The 27,790-nt window shown below is 35.0% G+C and overlaps 1 protein-coding gene across 1 annotated transcript; it reads left to right on the top strand.

Annotated features, from left to right (window-relative positions):
* Window positions 1-7: 7 nt before the first annotated feature.
* On the top strand, window positions 8-16,466 carry LOC136041051 (mitochondrial import inner membrane translocase subunit Tim23-like). Its single transcript, XM_065725590.1, has 4 exons — window positions 8-143; window positions 8,544-8,799; window positions 10,292-10,461; window positions 16,331-16,466. Exons 1-4 carry the CDS (start codon window positions 119-121, stop codon window positions 16,429-16,431), a joined length of 552 nt encoding a protein of 183 aa, XP_065581662.1. The 5' UTR covers window positions 8-118; the 3' UTR covers window positions 16,432-16,466.
* The last annotated feature ends 11,324 nt before the right edge of the window (window positions 16,467-27,790 follow it).

The following is a 27,790-nucleotide window of genomic DNA, read 5'->3' as shown; positions in this document are numbered from 1 at the left end:
CTAGACCCCTAGATTCGGCGACACTGGCGATTAAACGTTTTCCTTTCACTTACGCAATTATTTTAAAATAGGAAGATCTGTTTCTCACGTAATTTTTGGAACTGGAACGTAATTCAAAATGAATGACTATGACAATGTTTCTGGTAATTAATATATACTATTGAACTTTATGCTTAAGGCTAAAAACGGTGTAGTTGTATATATATAACTCTTATATGAACTCTTGGAAAGTAGTTTAGTGAATGAAACTTTCAGGTTTGTATCCAGAGTCTAAAATGCACACGGTAAAAAGGTTAAGGAAAAAAGGTTTCTGAGGCATTTTCAGTTCTTTCAAGTTCTTAGAGAGCATTTCATCTAACACCAGAAATGGAAAACTAAAAAGAGTAAAAATGGTACAAAAAGGCAAATAAGCTGGCTCTGATAAAATGTTTGGTAAAATTCTAGTTTAGTGACTTCTTGGTATCTTGGAAAGGGGTTAGGTTTGGAAATGAAACTTTGGGGATGGGTCTACAGGCTAAAGTTTATCTCAGGAAGGTATTTTAAACTACCCATCTCTACTCCTTCTCCCTCTAGAGGGCCCTGAAATTTGCCTACATGACAGGTCTATACCTATTGGAATTTTGACAAAACAACATTTTACTTCAATTTCCAGTTAGGCTATCAGTTACTTTTTCTCTGCCTTTAGTTTTGAAAACTCAATTCCTGTTATTTGAGTATAATTCTCAGCCATATCAATGTATTTTTTCTAAATTTAGAAAATGTATTTGCATATCTTTAAAATCTTATAAATTAGGATTGATCAAAGCTGTGAAGCTGAAAACAATTTTGTTGTTCTTCATTCAAACAGAAGATCTATTTTGCAAGGTTTTACTTTTATAACACTCATATTTTTAAAAGTTATCAAAGGTCAGGACCCTCTAGAGGGAGTGGAGTTCTGTACTTCAAAATACCTCCCCAGGACATACTTTAGCCTGTTAGCCTGTGTAAAAGTTTCATTTTCCTAACCTAACCCCTTTCCAAGATACCAAGAAGTCACTAAACTAAAATTTTACCAAACATTTATTTTACAAGTCAATTTATAAATAAAAAAGCTATTTTAAGCTGTTATTTGTAAAGTTGCTGCTATCTTCTGCATATAATTTTCTAGATTAATGCACTGAAACTCACTGCCACATTTCCCTTTTGTAGTTAGTTTTTTATGTTGAATTTGATGCTTCTGTTCCCTTATATAGCTACTTTATTACGTGTCACGATCGTGGCTTGAATCGTCGAGGAGGAGGCGTTGGACTTTATGTTCGTAATGACCTATCCTCAAGGCTGTTAAGTGAGCCTTTTGACTCCGACCACGAAATATTATGGACCGAATGCAAACCTGCATGTTTATCAAAAAGATTTTCATGTTTAATTGTTGCTTTGGTCTATTATCCTGAAAGTGCTAAAAACAGGAAAGACTTGATTGAACACATTCAGTTTTTTGTAGACAAAATGCGCTGCAAACATGTCTCTCCTGGCTTTGTTATTGCCGGAGACTTCAATCAAACTAATAGGCAATGGGTTTCAAATATTTTAGATTTGCGACAAGCCGTTACAATACCTACCCATCAAAGTGGCAGCATACTTGACTTGATTTTTACAAACTTGACAGACTTTTATTACGCACCGAGATCCCTAGGACCCCTTCTGAATTCTGATCACTTTATCATCTTCTGGGAAGCCAGTTCGGCAATTCTGAAGCCAAAATGAGTCAAATATACAGTGCGACCACTTACTGAGGACTCGATATCTACATTTGGTTGCTGGATCGGTAATTATCAGTTTGAGGACATTTGCTCTGAACAGGATATTAATATTAAAGTCAATAAGCTGAATACTCTGCTTCAGGAGCAATTTCAGACTTGTTTTCCCGTAAAAGTCATTACTGTGAGTGACACTGATAAACCGTGGATAACCAATGATCTAAAGAATTTAATAAAAACCCGTTGTCGCCTTCATATCGCTGGAGATACCGTAGCTTCAGCCAAGTTGTGTAATCATATTGTTAAACTGAACAAGCGTGCCAAGAGGCAGTATGTGAGGGATAAAATTACTCCCTTACTCACAATAGACCCCCACAAATGGCATTCCTCAGTAAAAAGACTTACCGGTAAGACAACACTCAGAGATCTAAGGCTCCTCAAAGAGGACGGTACCTTAACCTCAGCCAATGAAGTCAATTCTTTTTTTGCTGACATTTGTACCTCATTTCCATCAATCACCAAATCAGAAATTGATACTATCATTGCTGGTGCAGAGATTGAGGACGTATGTGAGGTGTCTGAATTCACTGTTTATAAGGAACTCCTAAGACTGAAAGCGAACTGTGCATCCTACCCAGGTGAGCTTCCAGTAAAGCTGTTACGTGAATTCGCCATTTTTCTTGCTAAGCCACTCTCTTCTATAATCAACCAATGTTTCCTTCAGCAAGTATTCCCTAGTGCTTGGAAAAGAGCATATGTCCGCGTTATTCCAAAAGTAAGGTGTCCAAAATCTTGTGATCAACTCCGGCCTATATCAATAACTCCGAACCTTTCTAAAGTTGCAGAAACGTTTATTTACCGCAAACTTATGTCACAGGTCTCTGCACATCTAGACCCGTATCAGTATGGATGCTTAAGAGGCAGCAGCACAACTGTTTATTTAGTACGGATGTACCATCTCATTGTCGAGTGGCTCGACCAAGGAAGTGCTATAGTCGACCTTCTCCTCGTAGACTACCGAAAGGCTTTTGATCTTATTCGCCATTCCGTTGCTATCACAAATCTACGCACCATGGGTGCGCAAAAACATATTCTCCTTTTAGTGATCAATTTTTTACAAGCCCGCTATCAGTGCGTTTACAGTCTTTTCCCAGGAGATACCGACTCCGAATGGGTTGAGCTTACATGCGGAGCCCCACAAGGTACTAAGCTCGCTAGTCTACTGTTTTTGGCAGTGATAAATTTCATCCTTTCCGGCTATGAAGAAAGATTTAAGTATGTAGACGACTTGTCAGTCCTACTGAAGTACATTGTTGAGAAGTCTGAGGCTGTCCCCCAATTCTGTAACGAAATAATCAACAACTTCAAAGATAAATGTACTGCAAACAGCCTCCAAATCAACAAAGGAAAGACTAAAATCCTTCGCTTTAATCCCCTGAAAAGAGAGACTTTGTGTGCCCTCCTCCTCCTTATCCCAGTGAATCTTCGGCAGTAGTGCTTGGTGTCAAGTTTAGCATCGACTGCTCTTTCAGCCTCCATGTCGATACAATTATCAAAAAGGCAAATAGTGCGATGCGGACACTTATACTAATACGTCGATTTGGTTTTTCAGTGACACAACTAAGGATAGCCTATCTTACTTACATTCGACCAATTTTAGAGTATGCATGTCCCATATGGGGCCCACAAGTCAATAACACTATTTACCTAAGTGACCAGCTTGAGTCAATACAAAAAAGAGCAGTCAAAGTAATATTGTGCGATGCTTTTACCGAATATAAGTTAGCATTATCCACTTTACAAATTCCCTCTCTTCAAGAGCGTCGTCTCAGTTTGATCCTTGAATTTGGCCAATATCTTCTCAGAAGTGATAAATACAGATCAATACTACCACCGGTTTTAGTGAAACATCGAAGTACTAGGTTGAAGAAATTTGACAGATTAGCAGCACCTCCTTCACGCACAAATCGTTTTTCCAACTCATTCATCCCTTTCTTTGTATCAAAGTATAACAATTGTTGATTTTAAACTATTTGTCTTCTGATTTTTTTTTGTCGTTTGATTTAATCCTTTTTTCTTTTTTGTAAGCACAAGCGCCATTTAGTTTTATGACTACGAGAGATTGTGCAAATAAAACCTATTCTATTCTATTCTATTATAATGATAAAATTCTTTATAAATTTCAAACCAGGCCTTTATATCATGAGCCCCATCTCATTTAATATTTGATCAATAACATCTTGAGTAAGATAATCAAGCATGGTGGCTTGTCCTAATTTCTCATATAAAAAATTGACCACAGCTTTTATGTGTATTTTTTTATTCAATAACCATAAGCATGCTTAATTGATCTTGCAATTTGCTTGTCTCCTTTGTGGAACAAAGGGGTATTTTTTTAAGTCAAGTGAATCTCTGGCACTTCAATATTAGGATACATTGACAGCAGTTTCTCATCTAGTTGAGACCTTTCAATAGACACTTTTTGCCTCTTTTCTTTTGGCAAATTGCCAACATAAAGTTTTCTTATTAAACATGAAACATTGGATACTGTTTGAGAATTGCTTAACATATCATAAACATGTTCTTCACTATAAGCCAAGTCACCAATTTTTGTTGCTCCTTCTTCACTTGTATTCCATGATTTTGGCTTAAATTTGATTAGTTATCCTGCTTCTACAGCAAAGGCTGGATGATAATCTTCTTCAGGTTTTGCCAAGCTACTATCTCTACAATTTCTTTATTTCTAGGGATTAGATATATATATATATATATATATATATATATATATATATATATATATATATATATATATATATATATATATATATATATATATATATATATATATATATATATATATATAATTTCTCTGGCAATAAAAATTAAAAAAAAAGGGTTGCCTTCATCTTTTGGTTTGTCTATTTCAATGGCTACAGTTTTATCACATCATTGTTTATTTCATGTCCCTCTATGATGGTTTTTGGTGCTAAACTCAAATGAAAATGCTCATGTTAGCAAAACTGCCAGTTTTGATTATCTTTTTTGTGTTGTTATCATTTGCTTCAAGAACTTAATGGCCTTTTTGAAAACCATGCAAGACAATGAGACCAAATATTAACACTGACTAATGCACAAAAATTGGTTATAATTAATAAATAAGTGCTAATAATAAACCATGATTATAAATCACTTCTTTTTTTTATTTCAACTGTCACCTTTTTGTTGCTGAGACCTGTCTTATGGCAGAAACTACCATTTAGTAAGCACTTTAGAATTTTTGAAAGTAATTTTCAGAATTTTATAGGCTATTTGTTTCCTTCTCATGAGGTCAACCACCAAAGGCCAGTGAACTTCAGAGGGTCCAAAAAGTGTTTTCAGTCTCAAAACTTTGCTAAATTCTGGTTTATAAGTTTTAAGTAATTTGAAAATATGGGTCTTGAATTAATACAAATATCTCTACTGTCACTAAATCTTTTCAAATCTCTGAAATTGTATTTTAAAAATCTACAGATAAGCATGGTGCAGAGGTAGGAAGGCATGTATGTAGAATTTGTTTTTAGAGCACCCAAACTAAGATTATAAATAAGTTTTATTTGATACTTAGACAAGAAGTGCTCTTAAATTTAGAACAGTTCAGGATTTGCAGTGGGGACTAGATATTGAACCCCCTTATTTACCTAGAGATGGGAGTTTGAAAATATCTTTAAAGGTCATAATTGAGATTTTGCATCTACTCAGCTCTATTACTTTAAAAGATATCACAATCCATTATCTAGTTCAATAGTGTTTTTTATTTTAATTTGATACATTTTACAAATTCTTAAAAATCCATTAAATCAGGATTTAGCAAAGGTATAGACTCAAAGCCTTCTCCATAGGTCTCATTTGTAATTCAGATCTATTTTCAGGTAGTTACCCTTTTATTGTGCAAAGTTAAAATAATCTTCACAGTAGTATCCATCTATGCTCTTACTGCTATGTTGGTGCTAAAGATGTGCTATTCTAAATTAAAAACAAATTCCCAACATTTTTCATCTGTTATCCTTTTTTTGTACATTTAGGATTTTAATGTGCCACCTATGGTGGCAAATTTAAACCCCTTGAGGGATTAATGTGTAATATTTTTGAAGCCACCTGTTATCCTATTTTGCTTCACTCCAATTCCCAATACACTCTATTGAATCTATATGCTATTTGTTTTTTTTTTAGTAATTCTGTTCTCTATATATTATATTAAATTTAAATGCTATTTTGGTAGAGTTAATGTTTTTTTTTCTTTTTTTGTGGTATAGACTTGACTTAGCCCAATTTTTGTTGGGATTAATTCTGTTTTTCTTTTTTTTTGTGAATAATTTTTAGGAACAGGATTAAGATGAAAATTAGTGTAGATAAGAGGATGTTTTAGTCAATCCATTTTTACTAGAAGCTAAACAACACAGGCCTACCCAGGAATTTGTTGTAGGACAACTCCAATTAATTGACAAATTATATGAAAATTTATCAGAAATTACAAAAATTTCAAGAAATCATAGGGATATGGGTCTGTAGGCTACTCTGTAGTCCTTGTTAATAGGTAATAAAGTAACATTTATTTGTTTCCATATTTGTAGGAAACTTGTGTTTTTAAAATAGTAGAAATGGCTAAATATTTGGTCCTCTCGTCCTCAAAAGAAGAATTGACTTCTGGTATTTTGGAATTGCTACTACTACTAACAACTTACTGTAGTACCAAGCCACCTGAGGCCAATGCAGCTATGCATGCTCCTCCTTCATCCCAATCTATTTAAAGCCTCCCTCTGTACACTCTCCCAGGAAGTTCCAATTTCTTTAAAATCTTTCTTTATTACATCCTTTAACCCCAACCACGGACAAACTGCTTTCCATTTAGCCCTTGATGGTTGGCAAAAAAGGACAATCTTCAGCAATTTCTCATTCTTTGTCTTTCTTTCATCTAGGATGCTGTAATTGTCAGAATAGTCTAAGTCCAGGAGTATCTTTCCTCACCATTTGATCTCATGGTCTCCTATTGACTTTCCTGTGCTCCTTGAGACAAAGTCCATCAAATGATCTAAATAAAGGGGGGTAGAGCATAACCCTGCTTAACTCCTGATTTGATACAAAACTAGCTGCTAGCCTCATTTCCTGCTTTAATTGCAGCATTATTTTGGAAATGCAAATTACATAATTAATATATTTTTGAAAAAATTTTAATGATTAAAAATTCAATGTATGCTGATCAATATCATTAAAAATATATTTTCCCTTTCTGGCAATTGATGCCAGCTTAATTGTTAGTGGATTTAATATTTCCATTTGGAGTTGTTTTATTAAATCTGGTTTCTTTTTAATTACAAGAAAAATGAATTTGATGCTAAAATTCTCTGTATTTTGAAAGGTAGCCAAAAAAACAATAGAAACACCTCAACAAAATTCTCAAACAATGGATTCTAGATACTACCAATTGAATAGAACATGTTTCTTAAATATTAAAAAAAAAACTATATGCTAAAAATGTAAATAAATTAAAGCTTACTGAAAACATTTCAATACATAAATTTCTCCATTGGAATCAGAACATTAACATTTTGTTAGCAATTACTTGGTGATTAGGTTCTAAAAGTAATAGAGATCCATGCCAGGTCCATACATGAGAATTTACTTCTGCAGGAACTACACTTCCAGGTAGAGATCTTGTCAAAATATTGACAAAATGCCTAATGTTTTTTTTTAAATACAAAATCTCCAAACAGGAGTATTTAAAACAGACTCTCCTTTGATGAATAAGGATAAGTATATTTTTCCCTTTGAGTCTAGTCCTCCTATGTAGGCTACCTCCTCTGCTTTTTTCTTGGTTCTATTTAAACCAAGGCTACCTATTATTCTATAATTCTTTTTATTATTCTATAACTAGAATAATATTATTCTTATTATTCTATAATTCTATAATTCCTAATAATTCTATTGCTACCTATTCTTTAAATCCAATTTCTTCAATTTGTACTATCACCTATTTATTCTTTCATGGATCATATTGATATAACTCATACTGCTTCAAATTTTAGTTACTAATGTTTTGAGTAAGCTTTAATTTATTTACATTTTTAGCATATAGTCTGTTTTTTTAATATTTAAGAAACATGTTCTATTCAATTGGTAGTATCTAGAATCCATTGTTTGAGAATTTCATTGAAGTGTTTCTATTGTGTTTTTGGCTACCTTTCAAAATACAGAGAATTTTAGCATCAAATTCATTTTTCTTGTAATTAAAAAGAAACCAGATTTAATAAAACAACTCCAAATGGAAATATTAAATCCACTAACAATTAAGCTGGCATCAATTGCCAGAAAGGAAAATATATTTTTCCTAATTATGCCTAATATTTATATTATACCTTATATCTAATCATTATACTTATTGTTTGTTGTTAATATTATGTTGTTGTCAGTAGCATACCCTTGCAAGCAATACTTTTGGTGTGGTACTGATTGATTTTGTTTGTGGATTTTTGAAAAATATATTTGTCCTAATTATGCTTAATACTTTATATCTAATCATTATACTTATTATTTGTTGTTAATATTATTTTCTTGTCAGTAGCATACCCTTGCAAGCAATACTTTTGGTGTGCTACTGATTGATTTTGTTTGTGGTTTTTTGAAACAAAATGTGTCCTGTTACGACTAATGTTTCAGAAGGGAAATATATAGAAGTTTCAGAAGGGAATAATATGTGTTCCTTTGGATCAATCTTAGAGTTGAGTAGGAATATCAAATGAATTAACTCAAAATTGTTTTCTATAAATCCAGCTTATGGAACAACAAGAGGGAGAGCATCTACCTTGTCGCCATATTTGAATTTTGACCCGAGTTACTTAGACACACAGCAACCAGAATTCATCTTTCCTGAAGGCGCCTCCAGACAAAGGGGACGATTTGAACTTGCCTTTTCACAAATTGGTGCTTCTGTCATGGGTGGAGCAACAATAGGAGGTGCTACTGGCCTATACAATGGGATCAGACAGACTGCTCTTGCAGGGCATACTGGGAAACTGAGAATGACACAGTAAGTGAATATTATTTTATTGTTTCTATGCTGAACCCTGCAAGTGTAACCTACAAATAGTTTTGGGGTTGGGATATGTGAGGACTTTTTCTATAACAAAGGTTCCAAAATGCCAAAGAGTCAGTTTTAAATGCCATTATTTTCTGATTGTGGGGGATGGAGGTGAGGGTTCTTAAGGGGAGCCCTTACCAAATATGATGATTATACTTAACATTTATGTTAATTTACTATTGCATGTTCATATTGTTTTACTTAGTCTATAGTCATGGCCAAATCAAAGACATAAGTATCTAAAACTCTTTCTAAAAGGACTTGTATTCGCAAGTTCTAGTAGATTTGCTTTTATTGGACAAATTTACAGATATGTTTTATTTTGAAGAGCTAACACTAGCCATGATAAGGTGTAATTTTTTCTTCTTTTTTTTTCATAAAACAAACTTCAGCATTATATTCTCTTACATTACAGGGGCTGAAAGTAGAAGTATTTTCTATTCTTATTTTTCTAAGATTGTTCTTTTTGTGTTTCAAGTATGAAAATTTTAGCTGTAAATTTAATGAAAATATAAATAAATGAATGTAATTTATAAAAATATATGTGACATATATCAAAATGAAACCACAAGATATAGCCACAATGCATAATCTTTAGTTTTCTGTATTCTTCATTTGTGGATAAAATGGCATTCATATATTGAAGGAATTCATAAAATACCCCTAAAATTGTGAAAAAAGCCTTAGTTTTTGAAATGAGGAATTCTTGAGTCTTTTAAAGGTAGGCTTCACTGATTAAGAAAACTGGAAATACAAAAATCATGCTAAATTTCATCTAGGACTAGAGACGTTAACAGATATATAGATTTAAATGTCTTTGGATCTCGTGCTCGAAACCTACGAATGTGTCTGAATTGTATCTGAATATTTTGCATTTCATGTTCATAATCTATCAACAATTTTTCTGCAGCATTTCTGAATTCACCAACAGAGCACCATATCTGAATTCACTAACAGAGCAGCATTTCTGAATTCACTAACAGAGCAGCACTTCTGAATTCACTAGCAGAGCAGTATTTCTGAAGTCACCAACAGAGCAGCATTTCTGAATTCACTAACAGAGCAGCATTTCTGAATTCAATTACAGCAGCATTTCTCAATTCACTAACAGCAGCATTTCCGAATTCATTTACAGAGTAGCATTTCTGAATTCACTAACAGAGCAGCATTTCTGAAGTCACCAACAGAGCAGCATTTCTGAATTCACTAACAGAGCAGCATTTCTGAAGTCACCAACAGAGCAGCATTTCTGAATTCACTAACAGAGTAGCATTTCTAAATTCACTAGAGAATATAACTAACAACTGTTGGAAAAAAAAGCTTCGGATAACTTGCGTAACACAATTTTTACTACCAAGTTTTTATTTGGACAACAATGTAAAATTCCTTAAATATCCCTAAACATAATGTGTTTGATTATTAAACTGTTCCAACTTTCCAGGGTACTGAATTATACAATGAAACAGGGTGCAAATGTAGCTTCTTCATTGGGTGTAATAGCAGTTATGTACAGTGGTACTGGGGTATTGCTGTCTTTGGCAAGAGGATCTGATGATGAAGTAAATACAGTTGCCTCAGGAGCTATTACAGGTTTACTGTACAAATCCAGTGGTAAGTAAAAGTTTTTTTCTAAAAAAAAAGGCTAGTTTCACTCCCAATAGTGCCAATTGGGAGGAGGGGGAGATTTCGAAAAAAAATTGCGTAGTTTCATTAAAATAAATCAAAAAAAGATATTTGCCGCCCACTTGATTTTGAAAAATATGTCTGGCCACCCCACCCCCACATTTCGTTAATTTGCCTTCCCTTTTTCCTATTCTTTGTTTTTCTTGCCCCCTTTTGAAAGAGATTTCCCTTTGAAGATAGCAGCACTCTTTCTAAGAATTATAAGTGACTAACATTTATAATTCAAGCACTAATTAGGCAATTAATGACAAAAATTAGCTGTAGTTTGGAAAAAGGCTCTCCAAAGACATGGACAAAGAATATTTGTGTGACTAGGGATTGTACATATATAGGTAGTTAAGTGACCGTAAGGCGTCATCTCTATCTACCGACCAACTACCTCTGTAGATGGCCTCACACACATCAAGTATGAGTAGTGCATGCCATAAAACAGACAGTCAGGCTGATCCAAAAAAGGAACCACAAGAGTTCATACTCGTCTTGGGTTTCTAAATATAATTTTTATTAGCCCTTTTTGTGATTAACAGCCTGAACTTGTAAGTAGGGAAGGGTGGGTGCAAATAAGAAAAGTCGATTTTTTTGTATGAGGGATCTTTTAATATGGATCCCCTTTCCTTGCTCTTTATGCAGTTTTGATTGTAGAAATAGTTTTTTTTTTCAAAGCTATAACCATAGATGAATGGTGGATGAGGATTTTGGAAGAGTACTTGGCTAAACGTTTAATATGGCTATTGTAGGTCTATTTAAATCAGTTACGTCAATTCATGGAAATGTAGGGAAGGGGCAAAAACGGGTTTTTTCAAAATCAAGGGAGAGGAGATTTTTTTCCAAAAGAAACATCCTAAAAATCTATTTTTTTTACTGAATGTACCTAAAAATGGATTTGTCTTGATCTGCGAGTGGGAGAGGGGTGGGGTTACTGACACCACTGATTGAAGTATAGCTATGGTGCATTCAAAGCCAAATCTTGCTTGAGATTGAATCCTGAGAGTTGTTTAAAAAAAACTATTTGTTTTAAGTAGACCGGCACGCACACTGCTATAAGCTGTTTATAAGACAAACAATGAAATTGTTGGGTGGTCATGACATTGAAACTTCCTTTCAATATTGTAATAAATAAAAAAATTTTGAACAGAAAAACTGTAGATACGCAAAGACAAGCAAAATGTAGAAATTATATAAACATTCCCTTCAAAAGAACTACAAAGCAAATGCATCAAGACAATAAGATTTTTGCCTTGACTTCTAGGCTTAAATTTTTTTAAGTAATCTGTGCTGCTAAACCATGCAGTAACTGTACCTCCTAAGCTTTTGATAAACTTCCTTAAGTTGTATAAATAGCGTGTGTATGCCTTAGCATGTCCTTTTTTGAAAAATTTAAGAGATGGCCAGGGACAATCTTCTCATCTTTGTCTGAAGATTTGGACATACAAACCCCTTTAATATTTTTTTTTTTAATTTGAGCTGTATCCTTTATGTGCCTATTAACTCTTGCTGCCTCATCAAAGTCCAAATATAGGGGATAAAAAACCTTCATGCATAAGAATTAGAGTTCCAATTATTAAGACAAAGGATGGGGGGTGGAGCTACTCAGGATTTAGATTTGTTTGTTTAGGTTATCTGTGTAATTAGTATGAAAAGCATATGCAGGAGAACATTTTGCAAGGAGTTCTTTTTGTATCCAAATCGTCAAATATAAGGATTTTCATATTTGTTGAAGACCAGGACAAAGACTATTGGAGATTGATAAAACATGAATATAATAATAAATATTTAATTTCTAGAATGTTTATATTCCCTAATTCCTCCTTTTTGTATGAATAAGAGATATATAAGGTGAGTCTCTAGGGGAAAAATAGCCAACACCTCGTAGCGTTACTCTACAACATTGTAAAGTAGATTATAAAAGATATAAATAAAAAAAAATCACCAATTACGTTTACATTTTAAATCACTTCTTTTACTTTTGATTCATAATGAGTTGAAGATTGTTTTCGCCAAATGGCAAGAAATGGTGCATTTGAGTGCATTTTGGTGCAATGATGCATTTTTAGCCAATTTCATTAAGAAAATCGTTAAACTCTGAGACTATGTCAGAGAGCATGGTATGTTCTTCTTGTGTCAGAACCCTCCCTGGTACTCTTATTTAAAATTCACAAAAACAACCACAAAGTTTTTTTGTTAGCTAGTCTTTTTGTAGAATCTTTATTTACGATGAATTTTTTATTAGATCTTTTTGTATTAAATTGGAATAATTTTATCATTTATACTTCATCTTAAAAGTTGGCGTCAATTGCAATTAAATTTATGGACATATTGAAGATTTCCATAACTTTTAAGAATAAATCTTTCATTTAATTTTTCCACATTGTAGTAAATTTTTTCTGATTTCTGTCATTTCCATACTCCTCCTTTAAAGTTGTAGGCTAACGTTTTCGTTTGAAAGCAATTTGTTTTTGCTCATTATAGTAACCTTGAAGAAGCGAGCCAACTTGGCTTACTTGGCAACTTAGCCAACTTGGTATGACACTTTATTATGTTTGTAATTTGCTACATGTACAACATGCCAAGAAATAAGCGTCATTTTTGGAACATTGTCCATGAATATTACTGTCAAACCTATCCTGACTAAAGGTGTCTTCAAATTAAAATTAGGATCCTGGAAGCTACATAAATAAGAATTATGTCAAGTGACCACTTGAAAAGCATGGCTTTGAAACGGGCTCGCTTCTACAAGGCAATGAATATGTGCTTGATTAAGCTGTACAGACATAAAACAAGGATGTATTACAATATGCTGTATTTTTATTAAAAAGAAATTGACCCCCCCCCCCCCCCCCCTCTGGCTCTGATGTAAGAATTATTAAGAGTTTCTAAATATTTAGGTTTACTCATCTACTATTTTCCGTATATTGCCAATTTTATGAGGTTGTGTCTCACTTCTAAATGCATTATACCTCCAAGCTGAATTCCGGCGTACATGGCTTGTGATAATTTTTATAAATTTTATTTATATCAAAAACAAGTTCAAAGCTTAATTAAGATCATACATCGTACAAGATCCATCCAATAAAGAAATGTATTACCGCGAAACTGAATTAATATACTACCCTAATTTCATTGAGTGATTGAAGACACGGAACTTTTTTAGCAACTGCTGCGACTACTGCTAACAACTCACTCCACCACCAAGCCCCCTGAGGTTAACATAGTTACGCACGTTCCTCTTTCATCCCAATCCATTCAAAGCCTCCCTCTTTCCACACTCCCAAGAAGTTCCCAATTCGCTTAAATCTTCCCTTACGACATCCTTCCACACTATTCGAAGACCAACCGCTTCTCGTTTGGCCGACAAGGACAATCTTTGGCAAACGGTCATCCATAAATAGCGACGAAGACCACACTGTTTTTCCATCACAAACACCAAAAACAAGAAGAACAATAGGGAATTTCTCAAGACAGTGGGAAACAAATTAGAATGAATATTTTGGCCCTATGTCCAAGGGCCGTCCTCAGCAATACAAAAATATATAAGAAGAAAAAACTTTCAACGGGATAAAATCAGTAAAACTAAAGTGGAAAATTTTTCAAAACAGTCCCAGCACCCTTACCTCAGCGAAGTTCAACCAGGACTGATAAATAAATTGTGATGAAACGAGGCAATTCATTGAAATGAAAGAAAATTTTGAAAAATTTTTCATTTTAGTTTTATTGATTTTATCCTGTTGTAAGTTTTTTCTTCTTATATATTTTTGTATTGCTGGGGCCCTTGGACATAGGGCCAAAATATTCATTCTAATTTGTTTCCCACGGTCTTGAGAAATTCCCTTTGTTCTTCTTATTCTTGGTGTTCCGGTTATCCATAATCTGCAGAACGTTTCCTAGCCAACTCATACTTCTTCTCATTATAGCCCTAGAAAGTGGGATTGAACCACACCTTTCATACAGCCTACTGTTAAAATTCGGTCAATCTGTCGGGTACTCAAGCTAATCCATAGGTAATTTCTCTTGAAAACATCTAGCAACTTTTCTTCCGTGTTCAAAGTGCCCACGCTTCAGAACCCTACTTGACTACTGTCATAACTGCATGACTGTCATAACTCCAGCTTCCAATGTTCAAATCTTGGGTCGCAGACTTATTTTCCTATTCTTCCAAACTTTTTCAACTGTGAAAAAAATACCGTGGGTCTTGGGACTCAGGGTTGCAAATAGGAGGGAGAGGGTCTGATTGCTTATATAATACGCAAGATAATAATTTTGTTTTATAAAAATCTCTTTAGTATTTTCGTTAAAACAAATTGAAACAATACCTTCCTCCGCCACATCCCTAGATTTTTAGTAATGCCTTTTTTGTAATTGCATAAAAATATATTTCTTGTGACAGTTTGATCCTTAGTTCTACTGGACAGTTTGAGGGATCTATTCAAGTGGAGTATATATTAAGTAATAGTTGTACGAACAACATGGTTCGATACCACTTTCTAATGCTGTAATGTACGAAATGTTGAGAGTTTAGAACTTTATAATGCAGGAAGGATTATAGGTTGCCAAAATATGACTGTGATCTAAAGCCAAATGTACGTCCTCAAATGGGATTAAAAAGGGGTCATACAAAGCGACTTAAAAGGAAATATTAACCTCCTGGGATGAGTAACAATTGAAGTTCTGAGCAGATTGGGGTAGAGAAGGAGAGTGCACAGATGTTTTTTTTTTTTTGACGTAACACCTTTTTTTTCAACGCCACACTGTCTTTCTATGACGAACAAATAAATGTTCAAATGGGGATAAGTCCATTTGTTAGACAGTGAAAACAGACAAAAAAGTCTGGATATTTGGACCATATACACAGCGATCATGGTCAGCTGAACTACTAAGCAGAAACACAAATAGTGCATTTCTGCTGATGACGATCGCTGTGCATGTGGTCGAAATATCGAGAGTTCTGTATCTGGTTTTACTGTCTAATGAACGGACTTATCCCCTTTTGAAAGTTTGTTTGTTCGTGCGCAGATGTTTGGGTCTCAGGTGGCTTGCTACAGTCGTAAATTTTGTATCCGTGCAAATAACAGTTCAAATAGGTATAAATCCTTTCATTAAACGATGAAAGACAAAGATAAAAATTCTGGATATTTCAATCACATACACAGTGACCATCATGATCGTATGAACAGTTTATCTGCTGATGATGGTCTTAAATAAAACCAAACTAAATTAAGTGCGGTTTTTCTACCGTCTACCGTTTATATTTACTCTTTTAGCTACGACTTTTGATTAACCCAGCTGGAAATTCAGCCTAGTGTCAAAATCTACTGCTACTACTAATAACTCACTGCATTACCGAGCCACTTGAGGCCAACATAGCTACGCACACTCCTCTTCCAACCTAATCTATTCAAGGCCTCCCTTTTTACACCTTCCCAGGAAGTTCCCATTTCCTTCAAATCTTTATTTATGACATCCTCCCACCACAGACGAGGACGACCTGCTTTCCGTGTAGCCCCAGACGGTTGGCCAAAAAGGACAATCTTTGGCAATCTGTCATCCTTCATCCGCAGAACGTGGCCTAGCCATCTCAACCTTTTTTTCATTATAGCCCTAGAAAGCGGGGTCGAAACACGTTTTTCGTCAAAATTACACGGGAATAAAGTGTGTAGATTTATTTGCTATTGACATTCCTTACCGTTTAACATATACAGCTAGAATTATATAAAAAAGTAGTGTGAGCTATAGCTATTGTTCTAAACTTTAGATTAATGTCTAATATATATTTTTCTAATTCAATTTATTTCTTTTTCAGCTGGCTTGAAAACATGTCTGAAAGGCGGTGCTGTTGGTTTGGCCTTAACATCTGCTTACTGTGCATATACTAGTGATAGAATTCGAAATTTTTTCAAGTGAATGATCTTAATTTTAAATAGATATTGATAATTTTATAGAGTTGTTTACATCAGTAACTGCATAAACCCTGATACGAAGAAGTAAGTAGTTACAATATTTGGGACTCTTGGGGGAATTTGCAGACCAAGATATAGACGAGACAAAACGAAAATGATCGAAGAATTTGATTATCAAGGATTAAGCTAATGGATTATTGAATATAGGAGACAGATCGAGGAAACGGTTGATAAATGGAGCAGATTAAGGTCTATGATTCATATCACAAAAGCAACTGTCGTAGTTGCGGCTAATGCCACGAGTAATTTACGCCAACTTGTACAAAACATCAAATACGATTTGTCGCAGTAAAAAAAAAAGCGACGAATGAGTTGCCGAAACAGTTGGGCCTGCGAACTGGTTGAAGCTAGTACTTCTGGTGTGCGTTTGTTGACTGCAGTGGCAGGGGTAGTAGGGAACGGTGCTTATCATGGTGCAAGTGCAGTGAAACTGCATCTGAAACAGGTGAAACAGGATGGTACCTGAATTTTTTAAGGCTTTATCAGACCTGCAAAGATAGATTTGCAAGTACTTTGGTTTCAACTATGATTTTTTAGGCTCGTTTCAGCACTGCTTCTAGTTCATTGCTAAGGTAGCTAATGACATGCACATGTGGTCCCGAAACTGGACACTATTTTATTCTAACAATTTGGGTTATTCTACCTTAGAGATAACGCGCCACGTAAGCTTTTTTTCAGGCTTAGAAGAAATATTAAACAGCTAGTTCTATTTTAAAAAAAGAATTTTTGAGGGGAGGCTGATTGATAATAGGTTTTGATAGTCTAGTATCAAGAGGAGATTTAGGCCTAAGATCTCTTGGGAGTAAGATACTAGAGATAATGGTTAAGTTCCGAGAGTAGGTTACATCATTACCTAATGTTAAACTAGTTAAGGTAGAGCATTCTACATAATAATAGAACAGATCTTCACCTAAACAAACAAAAAATATCAGCAGTTGTGGCATGTCAGGATTTTAGAATTAGGGAGAAGGCATGGCTCGGTGGTTAGAGACATGGAGTGTCTCAGAAAGGATATGAGGTGGGTTTTTTAAAGTAAGGGGTAAAAGCATGCCAAATGGAGAAAGAAGGATGTACCTAAGGGGGGCTTAGGTAGCGGAGTGGTCCGGTGTGACGGGGTAATGCAGATTTACAACTCTTTATGTGCAATGGCAAGGAGTCGAGAGAGAAAATTTTGTTAAAAGTGGGGTAAGAGGGAGAGAATGGAGTAAGAGAGTGGGGTAAGATGAGTTGTTAATTTGAAGAGAAATTATAAGTTGGATATTAGGACTATCGGGAAGTATATCCGTGGAGTGATGCATCATAGACGTAGCTATTTAGATATTGGAAGATCGGCAGAATAAGGATGGATTTTTTTTTAAACAATGTTATTCAAAAAGTCATTATTCTTGGACCGGGATTTTTGCTGTTGACTTAAAGCTTCTTGATCTCACTTCTCCAAGTAAGAAAGAAACCCCATTGGCATTTCAGTTTATTGAATCATTAGGCAACTACTCGCAGACTAAAAATCTAAATATTTCGGATATAAGGTCTTCTATTTGGGTCATAGTAACCTTCACCATGCTCACTGGCTTCAATTTATGAAAATAATGAGGAGGGGCAAACATGTTTTTTAAAATCTGAAGGGGAATTTTTTTTTTGGTTTTCCCGATAAAATTTAAAGAAGGCTTTTTTGTGACATCTAGACAGAGTAGAGGGCGCTAACCCTCACTCCAATTGGTGCAAATCCTGATACTTACCATATTCTTAGCATAGCCTTAAAATTGGCCTACAAGTTCTTGAAATTATGTTTCAAGATGAAAGATATATAAAGCAATTTATATTTTCATTGAATATTAAAATAATCGAACATTAATTGGTTACTATCTGACCCAAAATATATACTTTTCCCTATCTGAAACTATATACTCTATTCTAATCGGGGGCGGATCTACAAAAAATCTTGGGTGTCCACTGTACCCAGGGCGGCAATGTGATTCGAGCGTAACGATGGGTGGAGGTGTCGTTATCGCTTTCGTCAGGCCAGTCTGTTTGTATGAATCTGATCGGTGCTGATGTGAAATGAAAAAGAAACCTCTTTGAAAGCCAATACTATTTTTCTATAGCAGTAAAATGCGTATTAACAGCAGACACGAGCAGTTTCTTTGGTGAATAAATTACTATGGCTTCATTGAAACTTTTCGAATGAGTAGGCCGGACTAAATTTTTTTTTTCTTTGTAGCTTGATAAAAAAAATTAATTAATGGGGAAACCTCTAATTTCTAAGAGTGGAAATACAACTGTTTGTACAAGAGGTAGAGAATTGTAAAGTAGTCCACTACAAGATGCTTTTTAAACACGTGCTTCAATAATTTTCAACTTAACCCATTAGCGCCCAACGTTTCCACGTGGGAACACCTTACCTTAAATTTTTTATGACTAGAAGGGTTTCAGCTAAGGCAAATTTTATGGGAACGACAGCGCAAAACTATGGAAGGGGGCCACTCAGAACTTTATATTAAATACCTAGCCTAATCAAATTAGCAATTCTTCATATTAAAAATTTAACTAAATATAGCTACAACGTAGTTTTTTTAGTGAACACAAGCTATTTGTCTCCGAATAAAGAGCAGTAAACTGATTTTTCGCTAATTCAATTAAGCAAACTTCTTGAGTGTGTACTGTCTAATACGGAAGTACCGTTATTGTCTTTTGATTATATGCTACCTAGAATCTTGAGTAAATTTGCTGTTTACAACATAGTTTAAGTAGGATGCTATGATAAAATTGAATATATCACTGGATGCCTTTTTTATGCTATTACATTATTAAATAATCGCTTCTGAGGGAAATTAAATATAAAAAAAAGTCTGAAAGTAAGGAGCAATATTAAAACCCAAAATGAACAGAAAATATTGCGGATATAATGGGGTTACTCTTTCAAAACAACTCGCGCTTTACGCTAAAGTTTTGTAGTACTTACATAGTGTTTCAGGAGTCGTTCTTAAAGGATTGGGAACATAATTTCAACCTTAACGTAAAGACCGAGGTGTTTTGGAGGAATAGCCCTCCGCTCGTTTTAAGTTTTAATGTTGCTCCTTAGTTAAAGATAAAAAAAATGGTTTTTTTAATTTAATTTCGGATTGTTTTTTAAATTGTGCCAGAAAATCTGACTATTCTTCCACGGAAAAATCTCTCCTTCCCAAGGATTCATTCTCTAAACAATTCAATCCTGGAGAAAATTTACCTCGGATAATTACCTTTAACATCTCCACGCCTAAAATTGAGACGGAAAAGAGAAAGCTAGACATAAGAAGAATTTCGTATAGGAATTCTGACAAATTACTCCAGTGTAAGATTTCCCCTGAAAAACTCATCCCCTTGAAACTTCTCTCCCCATAAAAAATTATCCCCGTGGAAAATGCCACCTGCAGCAAATTCCCTCCCCTAAAAATGTATGCCTACTACCAAACAATAAATATTATACGTAAGCAATAGGCAAATTTTGTAACTTAAAGACCTTTCCCCAGGGGCTGTGAGTGGGTCATGATATCCCCAAAGGTATAAATATTCGACCTTTAACTATGCTGAACAAAATAGCCATCTCAAAATTTTGACCAGACGATTTTGAGAAAAGGGGCATGGGAGGGGGTCTAGCTGCCCTTCAATTTTTTTGGTCGCTTAAACAGGGCACTATAACTTTTAATTTCCGTTCGGATAAACCCCCGCACGATATTCTAGGACCAATGGGTTGATACAAACACCCCTGGAAAAAAAATAAACACGCACCCGTGATTTTTCTCCTTGCAGAAAACGCAAAAAAACTGTTTGATTAAAATAGATGAATGAATTTTTATTAGAAAGTTTTTCTTACCAAAAGCATAGTTCAATCTTTCACTCCCTAATAAAACTGAAAGGGGAGCACCTCTAAATCAACATAAATAGGTGTTTTACCATAGTTATTACAATTGCACTGTTTTTATTCTTACTGGCCAGGCCACTGTGAATGTGTCTGTGACTATTAGCGCTTTTGACTGTAACAACTTATGGTTGTGACTCTTACCACTTGCTAATGCAGATGTAACTACCTGTGACTGCGAGTACTTGCGACTGTGACTAGAACTACTTGGGACCGCAACTGCGACTGCTTGTGACTTTGTCTATGGGCAACTACAGGTGTCAGTGCTAATGACTTCGACCGTAACTACTTGTAGCTGTGACTGCAACTTCTTGCAGTCACACTTGCAAGTCTGACTGCGACTAGTTGTTACTGTGACTGTGACTACTTGTGACTACAACTCTTTGAGACTGCGACTCTTTGTGACTTTGACCACTTGCAACTGTGTTTGTGACTATTTGTAACCGCAACTACTTCCGACCGCAACTACAGGCCACTAAATGGGACTACGACTGATTATGACTGAGATTACTTGTGACTGCAAATATTTCTGGCTAATGCTACTACTGCCACTACATATGCGGTTCTATTATGACTGCAACCGCTGTTGCTACATCTAGTTGCACTGATAGTACTACTATTTCTGGCTAATACTACTACAGCCACTACCACTACGATTCTACTATGACTGCAACTGCTACATCTACATCTAATGCCCTAATAGTGCTACTAATAATGCTATTGAACGGAATCAAATGAGTTGAATTAGATTCAGGTAGTCAAAATGGCAAGGATGCAATATCCTATGATCGGAACAGTGAATTAAGATGAAAACTCCTCGGAAGGGCGATGGGGGCTGCAAAACCAAACAGAAACACACTAAGCACATCCAGGCTGTCTGAAGGCTGTCTGTCGGGTATCCCAGGAATAGCTAGGGATATTGCGTGAGAAAAGAAAATGCATTAATGAAAACGTTAATGAATGCAAAATTGCAGTGACTTTCAGGAATGAATCTAGCGTATTCAGCGTGTATAAATTTATCAATCTGCATTTCATTAGTTCTTTTCCACTACCTCGGTTATTACGATTATCTCTTTCTTTTTTTTTTTTTTTTGATGTTACGATAAATAAAAACTCAGGGTTAAAGATAAAAAAAAACACAGTTTCAGGCATACACAAATGACCGTCATGTCTTTAAAAGGCATAGAGAAAATAAACCTTTTTCTGTTTGTAGTAGTTTCTATTCATTCTATACGTGATTGGGTTATATATTTTAACTTGTATTCACTTGGATTTCATATGGCTATTGATAGTTCGTTCTACCTTTGAATGACTATTTGAATTTATTTTTACTGGTCTTAGGCTTAATGTAGCACTTTACTTTACTCTGAAAACCTCTTTGGCGGAGAAATTTTTTTAGGTTAATATGTGAAGGATTTGCATTTCAATTGGCATTTTTAAATTATAGAAGCCTTGCCTTTAGGTTGTTACGATATTTTTTTTTCCACTTTTTAATGGAAAATTTTGAAGATATCCTACTGATTAAGACATAAAGCTTGAGAAACTGAATTCGATACAACACAGGACTATGATGTCGTGAACGGCGCAAAAGGTGGTAAAGCGTCCCCTTGAATGGTTTCGTTCCTTAAACCATAACACTAAACCTTAGCATTTATTATCTAATAAGCCATCTTCCCAGATCCCTGTGATCATCATTTCATATGATTAAGCTGAAAAATAGGGCATAAAATGCTCTTTACTAAGTCACAAAGTTACATAAACTATGATAAAAATCTCGCTTTCTTAAAGTTTAAATAAACAGTCAATCCAAGTGCAATGTATTCAAAAAAAGATACAGTATCAAACAAATAAGTTGTCTTCGTAGTTCAATTTGTTTATTTCACCCTTAACGGTTTTAATAACTTTTAATGTATTAGATTTTTCTGAACCCTCTTCATCGACTAGAAAACCAGAAAACTGCTGTAAATAATCAGGTGAAGACATCATGATCCCTTGAAATACCACAGGCAATCCTAGTTCTGTCTTCAGTTTCTGAATATTAATATTCGGTTGAATATGTTTTAAAATTATGAAATCAAAGTTCTTTTTCAATAAATTTTTAGAAAGAAAAAAACTAGACTTAGGTGATGGACATATATCACCAATCGACTTCAAACACTGACGACAGTACGAATTCCAGGAATTCAAATTCAAATTCCAGTCACCACAATTTCTAATTACACAATCCCGGGTAGTATTATAAGTAGAAGAACAAGGAATTGAAACAGAGAAAAGTAGCAATTTAAAATGTGATCGAATATCAGCTATTTTATTTGCATGGATTAAATCTGTTTCACTTTCACTATTTAGTGCTATATTAATTCCGATCAATCCAGGCATGGCCTCTATTTTTTCAAGGTGTTCCATCGTTTCCACGAATTTATTCCGTGGAATATCAAGTATGATAGAAATATTGACAGAAAATGAAATATCCTGAATATCCTTGATGTTTTTTATCATAATTTCTAAGCTACCTGTAGATTGAGGAATTTCGATAACTGCAACTCTCCCTCCTGCTGATTTAATGTTCCATAGTTGTCCGTATAATTTTAATCTAGAGAGTCTGAACTTTTCCAGCTTTATGTCCTCCGCCTTTCCAATTCGAGATCCAGATAAATATACCCATTGACCATTGCGGCAGAATTTGCCATCTACTATACCAACAAAGGATCCGCTACAGCCTATTCGTCGGTATGTATTTCCAAGATTGGTCTCAAAAGTTTTAAGTTCCTCTTCTATATCCGCCTTTTCAGCAGTTAGATTCTGTCTGAGCTCCTAAAAAAATAGTAAACATTATTTTGAGCAATATGTCTTGTTTCTATACTGTCAAGAATAGTAACTACACACCTATCAAAAGTTTTAATGACATATTATTCATAATACGTAGCCGCTAAAGCGTCACTAAAGGCAAATTAGAAAATAAATAAATAAAGACATACTAAAGTGACAAAAGCTTGACAAGACAATTCTGTCTCGTTGCAATGATGTCAAGAGCAATAGATGTATGTTTATCAAGAATTGTAGAACAACAAAGTTCATAATTCCATCGCATCATCTCATATTCTCTACATTTTTTTTAATTCCGAAAGTGCTAATGCAAATAAAAAAAATGTTAAATCTGGTGCACCTTCTTTTGATTTATAAACTTTCACTTTGGAATAAACATTCAAGTTACGAGGAAATACCGATCAGTAATCAGGAAGAGCAGATCAGCCATCCAACCAATCCAAAAGTCAGTCACATCACTGGTGACCAGGCCAATGCTCGTACAACAGCTGCCTTCTGTTATGTCTTTTTTTTCTCTTTTTCTTCTTTCTCTTTTTGTCTTCTTTTTTCTCTTTTTTATTAAGTTCTTATTTTTCCTCTATTTATATTCTTTTGTTAACATTTAAGTGTTTTCTTTCATTTAAATTTATGGTTTTCACTCCACCTGTACTGTAACGTGTACTTGACGAGTTAACAATTAGATCCATTCATTCAATCATAATAGTTAACTATTAACGGCTTACTAAAGGCACTTCGGGTCTCCTTATATCGTTCAATGGGGAGATGGCGTTTACCCTTCTGGAAAATGCCTGTACGGAAAACCCCCCTCCAAAAAATACCCTTTTCGAAAAATACCTCCCCAGGGAAAATACCCTCCCCCCGGAAGAAATTACCCAAAAATCTCAGTCATCCCCTTTGCAATTCCAGTGGGCTTTCCCAGTAGGCAGAGCTCGTATAATATATAAATAATCTCAGTTGCCCAAATGCTTAAAAATCCGATGGACTTGGTCAGTCACAAATCTTAGAAAACATCTTATTTAAGGTCTCCCATTGCCTTCAAACGGTTCATTTAACTGATAAACTATTTAAATTATTCTTATTCTATGCCTATCTACCTTAGTTCTGCCCTCGGATGGATGGATGATAGACTGTCTATCAAAAAGTGAAATGACATCATTATTATACAGTTCTGAAAAAAAAACAATTATGCCAGCTTTGCCTCTCACTCAGACTAACTGTCTTGTTTTTTTTCCGTGGGGAGAGGAGAGAATTATCTCTGGGGGTATTTTTCCAGCTTTGCCTCTCACTCAGACTAACTGTCTTGTTTTTTTCCATGGGGAGAGGAGGGAATTATCTCTGGGGGTATTTTACGGGGGGAATTTCTTCCATTGGTAAATAGGTTACCTGGACTCTTTTATTTGTTATTTATTTTTTGTTCTCCTTATTCCTTTATCGCCAGGAAGCTCGTATTGAACCATGGATTATAGAATATTGCGGCAAGAGAAAAAACTGGCTTCAATTTATGAAAGTAATGAGGAGGGGCAAACATGTTTTTTAAAATCTGAAGGGGAATTTTTTTTTTGGTTTTCCCGATAAAATTTAAAGAAGGTTTTTTGTGACATCTAGACAGAGTAGAGGGCGCTAACCCTCACTCCAATTGGCGCAAATCCTGATACTTACCATATTCTTAGCATAGCCTTAAAATTGGCCCACCAGTTCTTGAAATTATGTTTCAAGATGAAAGATATATAAAGCAATTTATATTTTCATTGAATATTAAAATAATCGAACATTAATTGGTTACTATCTGACCCAAAATATATACTTTTCCCTATCTGAAACTATATACTCTATTCTAATCGGGGGCGGATCTACAAAAAATCTTGGGGGTCCACTGTACCCAGGGCGCCAATGTGATTCGAGCGTAACGATGGGTGGAGGTTTCGTTATCGCTTTCGTCAGACCAGTCTGTTTGTATGAATCTGATCGGTGCTGATGTGAAATGAAAAAGAAACCTCTTTGAAAGCCAATACTATTTTCCTATAGTAGTAAAATGCGTATTAACAGCAGACACGAGCAGTTTCTTTGGTGAATAAATTACTATGGCTTCATTGAAACTTTTCGAATGAGTAGGCCGGACTAATTTTTTTTTCTTTGTAGCTTGATAAAAAAAAATTAATTAATGGGGAAACCTCTAATTTCTAAGAGTGGAAATACAACTGTTTGTACAAGAGGTAGAGAATTGTAAAGTAGTCCACTACAAGATGCTTTTTAAACACGTGCTTCAATAATTTTCAACTTAACCCATTAGCGCCCAACGTTTCCACGTGGGAACACCTTACCTTAAATTTTTTATGACTAGAAGGGTTTCAGCTAAGGCAAATTTTATGGGAACGACAGCGCAAAACTATGGAAGGGGGCCACTCAGAACTTTATATTAAATACCTAGCCTAATCAAATTAGCAATTCTTCATATTAAAAATTTAACTAAATATAGCTACAACGTAGTTTTTTTTAGTGAACACAAGCTATTTGTCTCCGAATAAAGAGCAGTAAACTGATTTTTCGCTAATTCAATTAAGCAAACTTCTTGAGTGTGTACTGTCTAATACGGAAGTACTGTTATTGTCTTTTGATTATATGCTATCTAGAATCTTGAGTAAATTTGCTGTTTACAACATAGTTTAAGTAGGATGCTATGATAAAATTGAATATATCACTGGATGCCTGTTTAATGCTATTACATTATTAAATAATCGCTTCTGAGGGAAAATAAATAAAAAAAAAGTTTTTTTCAACTGAAAGTAAGGAGCAATATTAAAACCCAAAATGAACAGAAAATATTGCGTATATAAGGGGGTTACTCTTTCAAAACAACTCGCGCTTTACGCTAAAGTTTTGTAGTACTTACATAGTGTTTCAGGAGTCGTTCTTAAAGGATTGGGAACATAATTTCAACCTTAACGTAAAGACCGAGGTGTTTTGGAGGAATAGCCCTCCGCTCGTTTTAAGTTTTAATGTTGCTCCTTAGTTAAAGATAAAAAAAATGGTTTTTTTAATTTAATTTCGGATTGTTTTTTAAATAATGCCAGAAAATCCGACTATTCTTCCATGGAAAAATCTTTCCTTCCCAAGGATTTATTCTCTAAACAATTCAATCCTAGAGAAAATTTACCTCGGATAATTACCTTTAACATCTCCACGCCTAAAATTGAGGCGGAAAAGAGAAAGCTAGACATAAGAAGAATTTCGTATAAGAATTCTGACAAATTACTCCAGTGTAAGATTTCTCCTGAAAAACTCACCCCCTTGAAACTTCTCTCCCCATAAAAAATTATCCCCGTGGAAAATGCGACCTGCAGCAAATTCTCTCCCCCAAAAATGTATGCCTACTACCAAACAATATTACACGTAAGCAATAGGCAAATTTTGTAACTTAAAGACCTTTCCCCAGGGGCTGTGAGTGGGTCATGATATCCCCAAAGGTATAAATATTCGACCTTTAACTATGCTGAACAAAATAGCCATCTCAAAATTTTGAGAAAAGGGGCATGGGAGGGGGTCTAGCTGCCCTTCAATTTTTTTGGTCGCTTAAACAGGGCACTATAACTTTTAATTTCCGTTCGGATAAACCCCCGCACGGTATTCTAGGACCAATGGGTTGATACAATCACCCCTGGAAAAAAAATAAACACGCACCCGTGATTTTTCTCTTTGCAGAAAACGCAAAAAAACTGTTTGATTAAAATACATGAATGAATTTTTATTGGAAAGTTTTTCTTATCAAAAGCATAGTTCAATCTTTCACTCCCTAATAAAACTGAAAGGGGAGCACCTCTAAATCAACATAAATAGGTGTTTTACCATAGGTATTACAATTGCACTGTTTTTATTCTTACTGGCCAGGCCACTGCGAATGTGTCTGTGACTATTAGCGCTTTTGACTGTAACAACTTATGGTTGTGACTCTTACCACTTGCTAATGCAGATATAACTACCTGTGACTGCGAGTACTTGCGACTGTGACTAGAACTACTTGGGACCGCAACTGCGACTGCTTGCGACTTTGTCTATGGGCAACTACAGGTGTCAGTGCTAATGACTGCGACCGTAACTACTTGTAGCTGTGACTGCAACTTCTTGCAGTCACGCTTGCAAGTCTGACTGTGACTAGTTGTTACTGTGACTTGGAATACTGTGACTGTGACTACAACTCTTTGAGACTGCGACTCTTTGTGACTGACCACTTGCAACTGTGTTTGTGACTATTTGTAACCGCAACTACTTCTGACCGCAACTACAGGCCACTAAGTGGGACTACGACTGATTATGACTGAGATTACTTGTGACTGCAAATATTTCTGGCTAATGCTACTAGTGCCACTACATATGCGGATCTATTATGACTGCAACCGCTGTTGCTACATCTAGTTGCACTGATAGTACTACTATTTCTGGCTAATACTACTACAGCCACTACCACTACGATTCTACTATGACTGCAACTGCTACATCTACATCTAATGCCCTAATAGTGCTACTAATAATGCTATTGAACGGAATCAAATGAGTTGAATTAGATTCAGGTAGTCAAAATGGCAAG

Source organism: Artemia franciscana, chromosome 21 (genome assembly GCF_032884065.1).
Source record: "Artemia franciscana chromosome 21, ASM3288406v1, whole genome shotgun sequence".
In the NCBI taxonomy this organism is placed as follows: Eukaryota; Metazoa; Arthropoda; class Branchiopoda; order Anostraca; family Artemiidae; genus Artemia; species Artemia franciscana.
This window is presented reverse-complemented; position numbering and strand designations above follow the sequence as displayed.

Excerpts from the sequence above, each read along its gene's own strand:
- LOC136041051 (XM_065725590.1), top strand. The coding sequence starts at position 119 with ATGAATGACTATGACAATGTTTCTG. Across the intron at positions 144-8,543 it reads TGACTATGACAATGTTTCTG|CTTATGGAACAACAAGAGGG; the intron begins GTAATTAATATA and ends CTATAAATCCAG. Across the intron at positions 8,800-10,291 it reads GGGAAACTGAGAATGACACA|GGTACTGAATTATACAATGA; the intron begins GTAAGTGAATAT and ends CCAACTTTCCAG.